At 49.7% G+C, this 14,340-nt stretch overlaps 1 protein-coding gene across 2 annotated transcripts in view; it reads right to left on the bottom strand.

The window, feature by feature from the left end:
• The window catches only part of GNAO1 (G protein subunit alpha o1), a 97,725-nt gene that overhangs the window by 54,479 nt on the left and 28,906 nt on the right, over window positions 1-14,340 (bottom strand). For both annotated transcript variants that reach the window (XM_026043139.1, XM_026043138.1), the window contains exon 3: window positions 13,614-13,755. In XM_026043139.1, the coding sequence (XP_025898924.1) occupies window positions 13,614-13,755 (142 nt within the window). The remainder of the gene's footprint in view (window positions 1-13,613; window positions 13,756-14,340) is intronic.

Below are 14,340 nucleotides of genomic sequence, written 5' to 3'. Positions count from 1 at the left end.
CCCTTCCAGCTAGACAGGGCTGCAGGAATGGCTGGCGTGGGATGGTAACCCAGCTTCTGCTGGGATGCAGTGAAATCGCCCTCTTCCAGCTCTGCTGTCTGCCCGCGGAGTCCTGCTCTTCAATGAACTTCMTGGGTGTCTCTGCTCCCATCTAGGAGCCTGAGGGCATTTCTGGAGACACTGATTTTTGTCTGGCGTTTAATTAACCACTTTTAGGGTTTAATTGTTTTAGTTTTTTGCTGATTAAAACACCTTTTTGGCATGGCACTGGAAGGGTACTCAGTGCAAATGTGGCCAACATGGTAGTGTGGCTGTTTTCCWCTAGACACTGGGGTGGGAAAAATACCAGGACCTCTTTCTGCCCTTGGTTGCAGAGCAGCTCTCATGTCCATTTGTGCTACCAGGTCTGCAGGCCCCTTCTTTTTTGGGTTAGTGTCAGTGTCCACACAGTATCGCTGGGGTTTCTTCCCTGGCATCTCCTCGTCTTAGGAGGTGCTACTTCCATTGTTCCATTAGGTGGTGCTACTTTGATTGTTCCATTACTTGATGCCCTATTTAGCATCTGGCTAAAAACCTCCTGCCCATTTTTTTCTTCAAAGAGCTGGAAATTGTCATCTCAGAAGCTTTGGAGGTCCTGCATGTAAAATCAGTTCTCCCTTCTGCTTTATTTCTGATTGCTTCTGGAAGCACCTGTGCAGATCTAGGCCCAGAGCCTTCAGATGCCCTGGATGTACAGGTCTAGTTGTGTGCACCAAGGTGCTGGCAGCTCAGCTAACRTCTTCATGGGCTGTCCTCACGTGTGGTTCATATCTAGCTGAGCACTGGAGTGACCCCCGTGGAAACCATGGGCTGGATCTCCTGCAGCAAAGCAGCTCTTCAGCTCAGCTAGGCAAGGAGCAGAGCAAAGTTGGCATCACCCCCGCATATCAGACCAGGCAGAGGTCTTTAGCACTGCAGTGATGTGGTTTCTTTTGCCCTGTCCACGTTCTCCTCTGGAACAACTAAGGAGGAACTGAACTCGGTGCTGGGTGGGCTGGAGATAAGTGGTTCACTGGGAACTGTGTGGGTTCTGTGAAGCCTCCCTCTGAGATTGGAGCAACAACCTGATGATAACCCTGGGTGCCCGAGATGGGCTGAACCAGGAACCGCATGAGGAGCGGAAGGGAAATCTGATTTCTCTGGCTCAAGGGACTCACTGGACTAACTGTTCCTGATTTTTAAGCAACACCCTGCAGCTTCTTACAGAAGCTAAAACAGCTTGCAGAAGGTAAAAGAGGGCCTGTTTATGATAAGGGCTGTTGGGGAGAACATCAGTTGACATCTGCCAGTTAACTCAGAACAAGTTGTTTTGTGACGGACCCAGCCTCTGACTTTRGTTCTGTTCCTGAAGAGTCTCTGAAGACTCACTAGCACTGGAACAAATTCCTGGGGTTTCCTGAAGGATTTCAGGGCAAGTTGGATGATGGTGTGAGGTGATAGCCTTCCCCTCCCCATCTGCCCTTGCTGCTTTTTGCTGTTCACCCTTCCTAGACAAGGTTGATGGCAAAGGAGAAAAGGCCCGTGGTGGAATAGCCCTCAATCCTGCACGCTCTTGGCTGGGCAAACCAAGCTGAAAATGCATGTTGACAAGAAGGATGACCTGAGAACTGGGGTCTCACCTGCCCGTGACTTTAGGGAGCTGAGGATTAGTGGTGGAAAGGCTGTTTGCAGCACAGGGCTGCTGCCCGGGTGAATTTGCAGCTCTGTCCACATCATTCGTGTTTTTCTTGATCAATGCATGGGTTGACTGGGCTTCCTGGTGTGAAGTGCCCAGGGCAGGGCTTGCTCCCTGGCCTGACTGAGCAACAGTGCCAAGGACAGGGACACCCAGGGAAGTGTGTGGGCAGCGGCACCACTGGCTTGCAGGTCTGGGCTGCTTGGGGACACTGGATATGGCAACCCCGGGGCAGGGCTGGACTCGTGCACGCCACAGCACCTTCCCAAATGGGAAAAGGGACCTGGAAAAGAGGCACCTGCTATGACCTGGCCTCGAGGCTGCCCAAGGGTTTTGTTCTTGGAAAGGAAGAATCAAAGATTTTTGCCTGGGCACTCATCACGAGACCGGACTGAATTTGGCTCACGAGCCCCTGCAATGCTGAATACGGACTTTCCAGCCTGCTTGTGTCCCTGAAGTAAATCACACRTAAGAGCAGCTTCGCACAGATGCAGCTTCCAGCTAAAGGGTCTCYCCAGAAGAACAACAAGGGAAGGCACCCACATGATAAAGCAAGAGAAGCTCAACTTGAACCTGCTMCCAAAGACCCGTGTAACCGGCTGCAATGGGCATTAAGTGGAGCTGCAGCAGAACAAAAGCCCGTTTAAAAACCGAGGCTCAAACAAGGACAGCATAAATATGAGCATGTAGCAAACTTTGCATGCCTCATAAATATCCCAGTGGTGCTTGGCRAGAGAGAACCTTTCCAGAGCTTATGCTACCAATAATATTAATTAAGGAGAATAAAGGCTGGAAGAAAAATGACTTAAAGATCCTTGGATAAGATGCTAATGCTCTGCAAGCTGGGGACAGAGGGAGGTCACTTCCTCGCCAGAGGAAGAACACCATGTAGCAGCTATTTGACAACATGATACAGATGAGGCTAGAAGCAAACAGCACAACCCAACAACGCCCGGGGAGAATTTGGTGCATGAACAGCAATTATTAAAGCTGAATTTTGGAGAGGAAGACCTAGCTAAAACTTCCTTATCTCTGTGCACAAAAATGTCCCCCTGCTCCCCATTCTGGCTGTGTTGCCAGAATTGGTCTTGCAATAAAATGCAGGTACAGAGGTGCAGTGAAAAGGAGAGGAGGAAAGACCTTTATCTCACTGGGAAGAATATAATTCATAACTTTCACATACAGGGCAAAATCACAGTGGCTGCTGGGATCTTTCCCTTTTTTCCCATTATTGCCTGGGATATCATCTACCAGTGCTGGTAGATCTCAATTTTAAACAAAACATATGCCAATTTTACGAAACTGTTCTTCTGATCTCAGGAAGTCCTCTCCTCGCTCCTCCATCACTGCGTGTTATTGTTGATGCCCTTGGATGGGGAATTGGGTTGGAATCCCTCTGGAGGGCACAAACCAGGGCTTTGCTGTGACCCCCTGCTCAAATGTGGCCGTGTTCAACAGGCAACACGGCAGCCCAGAGGCCTGGCCATCACCCAGGAGCTCACTGAACAGCCGGCAAACAAAACTGGATCAGCAAAGCCCCCTTCAAAGCTCAGCCCTGCAAAGGGGCAAGTGTGTTTTGTGTTTTAGGGGTAGCCTCAAAGTGTAAGGGGGTGAAATGCTGCTGGGTTCAGCCTGGGGGACACCCATGGGGAAGGGGGAAGCGGAGGCTGCGGTGGGAGGACCTGCTTCCAGCYTCAGGTCTGGGAGGCACTTGCCTCTCCTCTTGTTGCCCCTGGTGTAAATGGGGAGCAATTCCCCTCATGCATGGGCTGTATGGGAAGGGGGAAAGGGTTAATTATAAACCCAAGGGAATGATTTCCTTCAGGGGAAGTATCTAGCAGCACTCATGCCATCAATACAGATAACGCTGCAAACCAGACACTCCAACCACCCTGAAAACTGCAGAGTGCAGCAGAAAGGAGGAAATTTGCTCAAAGCCCGTGGGTGACACTGGCCCTGGCTGCGACGGCACTGGCTCCTGCATGGGGGCTGACACGGGAGCCCATGGCACYTCCGGGCCCATTTCCAGGTGCTTTTTCTATCAAAAACCTCAACCGGACACCAACTGGTTCACGTTTTCTGCGTTTTCTTCTGCTCGGCTTCTGTCCTGGCTTTGACTGCAAGGTTAAAGGTTGCTGTGTTGCAAAGTGACAGGGCTTTGCAGCAGYTCTCGAGGCTGTTTGTGATCCTCATTTAGAGCTGTGCTCTCCTTCCTTAGACTTGCTGCTGGGGGTTTGGGGGGGGTCTGTTGCTCCAGCTTGTCCTCCCTCACCACACAGGTAAAACCAGGTGAACCCAGTAGCCACCTGTGAGGTGAGGATTGCTTGGTCTCCTATGGGTAGTGCTGGTGTTCCCCATCTGCRGAGCACAGGGGCCCAGGAGTCCTGGCAGAGGCCCAGTGCTGCCTTGTCCCATGTTCTCTGTCCTCATCTTTGCCCTTTGGAGCAGGCTGGACACRGCTGCTCTGCGTGAGGCTGGTTCCTTCTCTAAGGTCAGAAACCTTCATGCTGTGGTGGGTAGATGAGGCCCRTGTCAAAGCAGTAATAGCAGCTAAGTGAGTTCCCATATGGTATCTTTAATCGGGTATTGCCAAGGTACACAGTGCTGATTAATAGCCTCAGTAAAACTCGTGTTCAGGTAATAAACTTCTCACGGGTGGCAGATCCTCTGCTTCCTGTCATTGACCATCCCCATGATTAATGTGATGCAAGGAAAGCGTTCCAGGTTCGATCACCCTGCTGCACCTCTTCTGCAGGGCAAGGGGACCTCTCTGCTGGCTGTTCTAGGCTCTTCCCCTGCTGTTTCTGGAGCTGCAAGCAGCAGCTACTTGCTTTGGAGGGACATGTTTCCCTCAAGGAGGAACAGGGTGGCATGGGGTCTGGATGCAGCACATGCATAATCTTAATTTTCTGCATGCTCCAGTGCAGAGTATTGGCTGACAACTTGCAGGGATGTGAGGAGCATCATCACCTTGGACTTGTTGTTTATTACTTTTTTTTTTTTGCAATCTGTTTTTTGATGACAAGAGAGGGCAAGCTAGTGCTGGAGAGAGGAGGTGGTGCAAGGAGAGATCAGCCAAGAAGGGCGCAGCAGCCAGATCTAGATCTGCAATGTGCAGACGTAGGATTTGGTGAAACTTTGTGATTTTTTAGAAAGGCTCCACCTGGGACACTGTCATCATGGGGGTCAGGCTTGCTTGGCATCTGCTGCTCTTGCAAGGACACCTGATGCCCTGTTGGGCACCAAGTTGTGGGCTCTAAATTGCGTTGTGGGCTGTGGTGAGCTGGACCAGTACATGAGCATGTTGTGTCCATGCACAAACTAGGTTTATCAGTGCTGGAAGATGCTGTTGAGGAGCCTCAAGCTATCTGAGCTGTCCCTCATTGCCAGGGAGCCACCTTGCTTTGAATGATCATTGAATGACCACGCCAGGTGAGGGGTCCCTCCCCAAGACGTGTGACACCTTTATGCGAGTTACGCACCAGAGATTTGTTCAAGGCCAGGGATGCCCTGTATAAATGTTTTTATTTTACATCTGGAGACGCTCAAATAATAGGAACATCATAGAAGGCAGTTGGGAAACAAATATTTTAAGTGGCTCTCTTAAACCCAATGAGTAAGCGCTGTGAGTCAGCAGCACTTCCCAATGCTTCCCAGAAGAGATGGAAATAAATCCCCTTAATAACTGGCACGTATCTGAAATGTGCTGAGTAGTTTGTAGTTGTGTGAAATTACTGCTGGGAGAGCTGCCTTGCAGACATACCTGGAGACAGCTTCCCCTTGGGCAGGAGATGCTGTAGCTAGGTGCAACCTGAGCCTCAAACGGTTTCTTTCTGGAAGGATTTTATCCAGGGCCCCATCAACCATAGGGTCAGAAACATCAATGGGCATCTCTGAAGCTTCTAAGGTGCCCTCTCGAGCCTTTCTGCCTCAGTTGCCCCGTTCACAGCATATCTGTSTGTGTATTCAGGCTGACGTGCCCCTCGATCCTGTTCTGGAGAGAACCCTTCTCCCAGGGAAGGACCAACGTGATGACTGTTCAGACACGTGTGGGAGCCCAGCTGCTCCCTGGGACGAGGCTGCTGGTGTTGGCCGTGCCCAGGGTGCCTGCACGGAGGGCTTGGGGCTGTGGGACAATCCTCCTCGGTGGCCTGAGGCAGCTGTCAGGCCTTCTATCCCCTCRTACTTCCTAGAATGGTTCATCCCTTTGTGTTGTCCTGCCCCGGCCCTTTCCGCAGGGGCTTCCCCTCCCCAGCAGCATCTCGTGATGCTGGAAAGCAGCCCTGCAGCTCCCATAGCCCTGGTGCTAATGTCCCCATCCCAGGGCTGCTCTTCACTGTCACGAGTGCGTGTGCCCCTTCTGCAAGACCTCCGTGGCAGCGCTCGCTGCAGCTGCATTTGAATAACAAATCTCACAAGGGGAGGCAGGCGGCCCTTCTTCCAAGGGAACAGCTTTTTTTCTCTTTTCAGACTAAAAATACTCCCTGCATCATCCAAAAAAAAAAGCATCAAATGCAAAGCTTGTGGGGGAAAAAATCATCACGCTGTCAGTGCGCAGAGCTCGTAAGCAAGAATAGGAAGGAGCACCTCTCTCTTGAGCAAGGGGTCTGCGTTTCATGGGGAGGAGGGATGTTGTGCAGCTCTGGGTGCTGTGGAGATCCTTTTCAAATGCACCCTTTGGAGGACGTGCGCTCTGYGCTGTGCCAAAAGCAAGCCTGAAATCTGGCATGCGAAAGCAGGCGCACTAGAAAGTGCTAAAGATGGATTTGCACTTGAAGAGGTTGTGCTTTCCACCAGCCAGGGAGCAAGCGATGCCAGGTGACTATTCGACAATGTTCTTGCTGGTGCTAAAAAKCTGCCTTGGGCCATTTTATATTTTCCCCGTGTCCTTCCCTACAAAGACCTTCAGGTTGCTCTTGTCCCTCCACACTTTTAATGCCCAGGCCCTTGTTCTTCAAAATCTTTGTCTGGTTGCTCCTAAACTGCAGTGGCTTGGTCCCAACCCCTGCTAAAGGCTCTTCACCAATTTCCAATAATCACAATGTGTGAGAAGAGAGGGTTTTGCTGTGAGCTAAGACTGAGAGGCTTGAGGGTCCTGGTATACTAGAGGGAAATGAATTCCTGAGCTGAGCAACTAGAAACTATCCTCACAGCAACCTGCTCTTGACTCATTAAAGGTGCTGGGTTAGAGAGAAGTCCAAAGTCAATCAGGGCAGGAAGGTCTTAGGGTCTCTCATGCGATGAGAGCCCCCAGCCAACTAAAAGGCCTTTCTGGCTAAAACCAGCACCATGAGCTCTGCCAGGAAAAGCATCTGAAASCAGTTCACTTTGGAGTGCTCCATACTTCCGAGGAGCTGGCCCAAGGCCTCACTGCAGCTTAAAGTGTTTGGCCAAGGAACATTTCTAGAAAGAGCCTGTGTGTCCAGCAGAAGGCTGCACAAAAGCCTGTAGGAGATGGTGGCTGAGCTGCGTACGGGGTTTACGCTCAGTCAGGGCTCAGATGCTGCTGTCACCATTCTTTCCATTAGTCCCTGAACCTGGCCTGTTTATATTCAGCTTATCCTGCTTTTCACTGTGGCATCTTCCCAATTTCTCCTGGATGCAGAGGCCATAGGCTGGGCTGCTGCCTCGATGGCCTTGCAGGACGTCAGCGTGGGTTGAAGGACACTGTTCAGGGCATGGAGGGCAGGTTGCTCTGCAAGGTTGATGTGTGGAGAGCCCTGTCCAGCTTCTAGGCTAACTTTCACTTATGGCATCTGGCCTGGCCGCTCGTTTTACAGTACGAGCACAAAACCTAATCTCAGAACTGGGAAGGGAGCATGGAAAACAAGTGTCACTGAGGCGGCRTGCCTGGCTGGTGCCACGTGCTTGCCAAAGAAGTGGGTCTGAACAGCACTTGGAGGTGTGATTGCATCTCTTATTCTCATCTGGCTCACTTTGGAATGATGTTGAAGGGCATCAAAACACCTTTTTTCCACCCTAGAGATGTGTTTTTAAAGGCAGGGTTCCTGGCTGCGGAGGAGCGGGTAGAAAAGCGATTCTCTCCCGCGTTTCCTGCCTGCTGCCCATTCACCGCTGCTCCGCGCCAGCCAGCAGGTTCAGGCAGACTCCAAAAAGCCGGCCCGGTGTTTACTTTAAGTGAAGATTAAAATGTTGCCATGACAGCGTGATAGATACGGTGAAGCAAGCCCGACTCGGAAAACATCGCCCTGGCACATCAAGCGCTCGGCAAGGTGGCATTTTGCTGCTCCAAACCATACGCACTTCAAACGTGCTACGTTGCTGCCACCCACGCTCCCTCGTTTCCTTCCTAGCTCCATTTCCTAAGCCCATTTTTCTCCTCCTTGGGGATTTTGACTGAAAATGGATGCGTTGGGCCGCCCATGAGAAGTCAAGTTTGGGTTTTAGGTCTGGTGGTTGGTAGCGTCCTGTTGGAAAAGGGATTAGTTGATGCTGCTTCTGGGTCAAATTTGTTTGCTGGTCTAGAGCATCTACCCGCTGTCATTACTATTTTCTAGGTTTTTTCTACTCGACTCTGTCTCCTCCTCTTTCACAGAGCTGGTATCTCGCTCCTTCACAAACTCAGAACCTCTTCCTCCTCGTGAGCACCATTGCGCATTTGTGTGAGAYTGGGATTCTGTCCATTGCTTACCACAGCAATTTATGTGCATAGTATAGTTTATGGTTGTAATCCATGGGATGCTRGTTTTAAGATCACATTTTAGTCCTAAATGAAGGCCCACTTTCTTTTGTGAATACTGAGGCCTGAAAGGAGGRCAGACTAACTTAGACTAAAGCTGTTAATGATGAAGACTTGGTCATCTCCATCTACAGCCTACTTATTTAATTGGATGGTTCTTTCGGGCCCAGTTTTGTTTGCAAGAGCCCTCTGTGATGTGTTTACAACCATGACATGAACTTATCTTGTCTCCCTTCTAAATGCCTGCTTTATTAGTTGTGTGGCTACATAGAAACAGGCCCTGGCACTGCAGAGACCGTTTTTGCTGAAGGAAAATCACCCTATGCTATTGACTCGATGACGGCAATTCCAGCCTTGTCAGCAACGCGGAGCCAGGATGCACTGCTGCTCACTCCGCTATTCCTGTACTGAGGTGCTTTACTAAGGAAAGACTTTGCATTTTCAGGGACTCAAAGCAGGGAATACACCAGTGGGATGTGGAAGCTTGAGCTGTTGGGCTCTAGGGTCACACACCATTCGAGCAGAGTCACTTTGAGGCTATCCCATTCTTCGTGCTGGTTCCTTCTCCCCCACTCTTGTTTTGCAGCAATAAATCCCCCAGCCTTGGCCATCTCACCAGCAACAAGTCTTTCTTGAATGAGCCAAGCATCTCCCAGGCAACAAGGCAGGCTGTGAAAATAACAAGAGCTTTCCTGGCTGTTTGATTGCTCTCACCTCCCAAGAACTGCCCAGGCTTTTATCTGCCTCCCTTGGTCAAAACCACCGGCTGGCAGTAACTCAGCTGCATCTCCTTGGGTCAGAATGGAGGGAGGAAGGGGGTGAGCAAGAGATGACTCTGGCTTTAATGGAAAAATTTGACAGATCTTTTCATCTTGATGAACGCTGGGCTGAAATATTTGTCTGGGGATGAACCCGGCCAAGCCAGCCTGGTAGGGATGGCTGCTCAGAGCCTGTGGCATCACRCGGGCTTCTGCTGGACACCCAGACAAGAGCAGCCTCCCTGCGTCGTTGATGAGCGGCTGAAGCACCGCTCCACTTCCCCCTTTTCCTCCTGCCCTTATGCAGAAGCAGCCTTACATGGTGGGATGGTTTAGTGTTAAATTGCAAGGATTGGATGTGTCTTTGCTGCAGTGCCAACAAGGTGTCCTGTGCCCATTCCTCTGGGTCACCCTGTTGGCTATACTTGACAAAAGGCTCCCCCAGCCCATGATACCTGGTTCCCCCGAGTCCTCCTGCTGCTCTGTATCTGCCCAAAGGCATCAGGAGCTTTTCTGCATTTCMCAGAGAACATTTAGCCAAATGCAGGAGGAGACAGCTGCTCTGAGCAGACACGAAGCCTGACATGAAGCAAAATCCACAATTATCTCTAGCTGATGAGTAGGAAAAGATGGTTGAATGTGGGCAGATCTGAGACAGAGGCCTCTGCCACGTGCTGCTCAGTTCAAATGGCAAGGACACGATGCATGGAAGTGGCTGTGTCCCATGGGCCTAACCACTACTTTAAAATGTCACCAAGGCGCCTTTGCCTAGCTGGCTGCATCACCACGTAGGGCTGCTGCAGTCTTGCTTTGCCACCGYGCCTGCAAACAGGTCTCAAACATGTTTAATGCCTTCACCACTACTTAGGATTGGCTTTTGTAGTAAAACCAGAGACGTTTCCAAATTCCTACTGGGAAAACAGGTCAATTTTAATGATATTCCCTAGAAATCACACCCTGGAGCTGTGACCCTCCCATCCTGAGTATTTCTGGTCTGTGCCACCTGTCCTGGGATGCTCTGTCTGGTAATTACTGAAAAGTTTTCAGCCACTCAATCTCCACCTGTTTTGAGCTCTTCTTGCTCTACAGCTGCTCTTATTCCCTTGCTTTCCTTGCCTGAAAAGCCAATGAGCAACAGGACCCCTAAATAAGCCAAGGATGGATGAAAACCTCATGTGGGTATCACTGTGAGGGCCAGCCTGGGGCTTGGCATGGGCTGGTTCCCAGCAACTTGGCCGCACTCGGAGATTTTGGCTCTTCTCCCTTCAGCAGGGYCCTACGGGCTGGATTTTCTACCAGTTTCTGGAGCCAGCACTGACCTTCTGTGTCAAGGAGACTTATATGTGCCTTAGGCTGTGCCTTATATGTGCCTTCAGGCCTGTCTTTAACCAGAGGAAAGCCCACCCCTTTCCTACCTGTTCTTGAATTGAGGTGCTTGTGTTGAGTTGTTTTCTAGCTCCAAACTGCCGTGTCCCCTTTGCTCTGCTTGGATGCATGGAGAGGCTACCAGTAAGGAGTCATTTTTTATTTTAACAATAAATTATACTGCTGAGACTTCTATAAAGCACAGGCTGTATGTTGTGGCCTGACTTCTCTGCGTGCTAATCTGATTAGAAAGGTCAGGACTAAGCAGTGAGCTATAGGCTGAGAAGGATTGAAATGGCAGAGCAAGGAGCTGCCCTGCCTCYTCTGTGTGATCTGTTGCTCTCTGCTAGTTGGGGAGCCTCAGCTTGGTGCCGGGAGCCCTGATGGTGAGGAAGGTCTGCTCATAACACTCTTCCTCCATCCAGACTCCTGTCTCCTCTATGGCCCATCTCTTTCTTCCTGTTATAATTTGCACTGTGTTGAGGTATCCTGGCATTGCATTTGAACATTTTTTTGATTTTAAATGGACTTTYTGGGCTGTGCCATGGTGTGGATGTGACATCGGATGGCAGGGCTGCACTGGAGGAGAGGAAACAAAGACAAGGGTGCTGCTCACAGCCATGAACCCGTCATGAACAGAAGAGCCCAAGGGCAACTTGTTTCCCTGCACAGGGAGGCTATGTATAAATGAAATCCTATACTGGTTTCTCCTTAAACTTGGGAGAGGTCCTTAGCAGCAGAAACGGTCAGGGAGACCTGGAACATCTCCTTTTTTTGCGACTTATAAGAGCCAAAGAGAAAATAAATCTGTTTCCTATGTTGATCTCTCTTTGAGTGACAAAAGCCAGGAGATTTTGTTAGGACTCTAACCTTTCCCTTCCATTAGACTAAATGCTGGAGGGATGATAACTGGTGGGAGAAAAATGAGAGGCATGAGAGAGGATTTGTTTTTTTATCTCGACAGCAAAAGCACAAATGGTTTCATTCTTGTTCATTAAATGAGGCTTCTTTTGCTTGTGGCTTGGATGTTACTCCTGTTCTGAAGAAAGAAAGGGGGGGATCTGCATTTTTGCATCTGCAGAATCTTGGGGGGAACTGAGTTTGGAGCAATTGCTTTCCTGAGGTCTCCTGGGGGCTTAAGTGAGGAGCAGGGGAAAATCCCCCACAAAAAGATTTGCAGTGGAAACCCTTGGCTGAGAATAACTTAAAATAGAACAGCTTTGCCTGAAAAGGGATGAACTGTGTACCATAATACTCAAATCACCAGTTTAATGGCTTCTCTTTATAGCAGCTGGATATTAATAATAGCAGAGACCATACAATTCTTTGTAAGATTAAAATAAATACTGCTACATATGAATACCCGCAACTTTCTGGGGGAAGGCAGCCGAGAGAAAGGACCAAATGGAAGACCAAGGCCTGAGATTTGGGTTCCTCCCCTCTTTTTGCTGTTAGATGAAGGGATTGCATTGCTAACATCTGCAAAGGGACAGGATGCTCTGAATCATGCCCTCCCGGTCCGTTGTTTGGGTTCAGTGGTTTATAGCAGCCTTGTAAGCTTGCCTGTCTGCACCCTGTCAGCACTGTGCAAGACAGGGGCTAYTCCTCTGGGAGCAAATACCTCAGGGGAAGCTAGACTGGTGAGAACTTAGTCTAACCTGTTCCTCACTTGCAAAGGGAACTGAGGATCCCTCCTGCCCTAAGGTATCTGTTGAAATCAGTGGTATGCACTGGATGTAAGGAGCAATCTTTTCATGGTGAGGACATGAAAGCAGTGGAGCGGCTGCCCAGGGACGCTGTGCAGCCTCCATGCCTGGAGGTTTTCAAGACCAGGCTGGATAAATCCCTGGGCAACCAAGTCGGGTTTGTTTCGAGCAGCAGGTTGAGCTAGAACCCTCCCGAGATCCTTTTCCATAGGAATAGGAACGGGTGTAACATTTTGTGCAGGCCAGGACTCCATCTCATGCCTGGCAGTCGTGATTACAGCTCTCCCCSCAGCTGGTGCTTTGCCAGGCCTGGCACTAAAGCAGTCCTGAGTTTCCCTCCCACAACCAGGACTTCAGGCGTCAAAAAAAAAGAAAAGGAAATTTTACATTTTAAAGCTGTCTGCTGCAGACTATTTATCAGACATGGAGAATGATTTGTTTCTGTTTTCCTGGGCATAGGTTTTTAGCTGAGACAAGATATGTTGCCTTGCTAAGAGCTGAGTCACTGGGTAATCAACAGATTAATGTATTCAGCTCTAAAGCCATCAGCATTAGTTCTCGGCAAGCTCACAAGAACTCCATTATTGTATCATCTCTGCATTTGGGATAGAAATGTCTCCAGGATTTAGAGTTCCTGTGGGAAAAATCCCTAGACTCAAAGAAATCAAAATAGCCCTTTGTGACTGGGAGAAGCGAGTTACCTCTTTATACAGCAACAGCAGAGCAGTGCCTTGGCATCCTTTCCCCTGAATGCTTTTATTATCAGCTGTTAGATAAGGAGTTTGGGGTATGTTGTACATCTGTCATTTAGTAGTTGCCTAAAAATAGTTGTGATAAACCCAGTGGCTGTAGGACTTGGCCTTTATCAGGGCTTTAATCTGAAATTATTTCATTGCTTGTGAAACAAGGTAGTTTTATACCTTATTCTGTATGCAGACAGAGGCTTTGAGTGCTCTAGGCTGGTGGAAGGGGTTTGAAGAGCAGCAACACTTTTCCTTGAGACACTTCTTCTTGCAGCCTGTGTCCGCAGCACAGGCACAAGATACGGGACACGTTCTCACTGCTTCCCCAGGTCTGTCAGCACCTATCTCTAGGCTGTCCTTAGGTGAGCAGAAAGCTTGTTCCCTGCACAGGAGGCCAGTGCCAGAGCAGGGGAGATTGTGGCTGTTGTCACCGAGACCCCAGGTTTAGCAGTACAAATCAGACCTCACCTGCAACGGCGCCTACAGCTCCTTGTTGCACCGGGCGCGTGTGCACCAGGCATTGCACAAGGAGGCCCATCTTCCCCTCCCAGATATCTGGACTGTGCAAACACCCTCTCTGCGCTATCTTTGAACTCGAGCAGTGGCATTCACTGCGTTCAGACTTACCCGTCGCTCCTTATCGCCGTACTCGATGCCCAAGGTATCCATGGCACGTACGATGGCTGCCAGAGACTGAATAGTGTTGCTATAGACCACTGGCTTGTACTGCTTCACGTCTTCTCCAGAGAAGCCATCTTCATGGATGATCCTGAAGGAAAGTAAGGACAAAAACCCAATGAGAATGTCATTTCAATAGGAGAAGCAGATATAAAAAGTTGTGCTCTTTTGYGGAGCAGGTTTGCTGGCTTGATTCACTTCATGAAGCCAGGCTGGTTGCTCACCACAAGCGTATCTGACCACAGGTTTAGCATCCCTTCTGCTGTCTCACAAGGAGGTCCTGTGGAGGGTCGGCGCAAGTGGTCSCTGGCCCCCCAACCCAGCTGTAAATGCCGAAGCCTGGACAGCTTCATGTTCACAGGCTCCTGGGTCTCAAGGAGGTTTGCAGGTCCTACCTTCTCTCTCCTGTCTATGGAAATATATCCACTGCTTACGGTAACACCTGGATCTTAACTTGAAACAAGTGGTAGACCTACTTCTTGCCTAGTGCTTTTCATCAAAACTTTTGAGGTGCCTTAAAAAGAACAAGTGTTGATATCTCTCCCATACCCAGGGGGTAAGAGGCAGAGGGGAGAAGCAATTTAGTGATGTAGCACTTAAAGCATTTACAAGCCCTTAAGCCTCCTCCCTCCTTTAAAAACACAGTGCTAGGAGTTCTGCTGACCCAAGGGGTGCT

This window comes from Nothoprocta perdicaria, unplaced genomic scaffold (assembly GCF_003342845.1).
Source record: "Nothoprocta perdicaria isolate Ctin4 unplaced genomic scaffold, notPer1 scaffold_321, whole genome shotgun sequence".
Classification (NCBI taxonomy): Eukaryota; Metazoa; Chordata; class Aves; order Tinamiformes; family Tinamidae; genus Nothoprocta; species Nothoprocta perdicaria.
The sequence above is the reverse complement of the archived record's forward strand: the minus strand, read 5'-3'. Positions and strand labels throughout refer to the sequence as shown.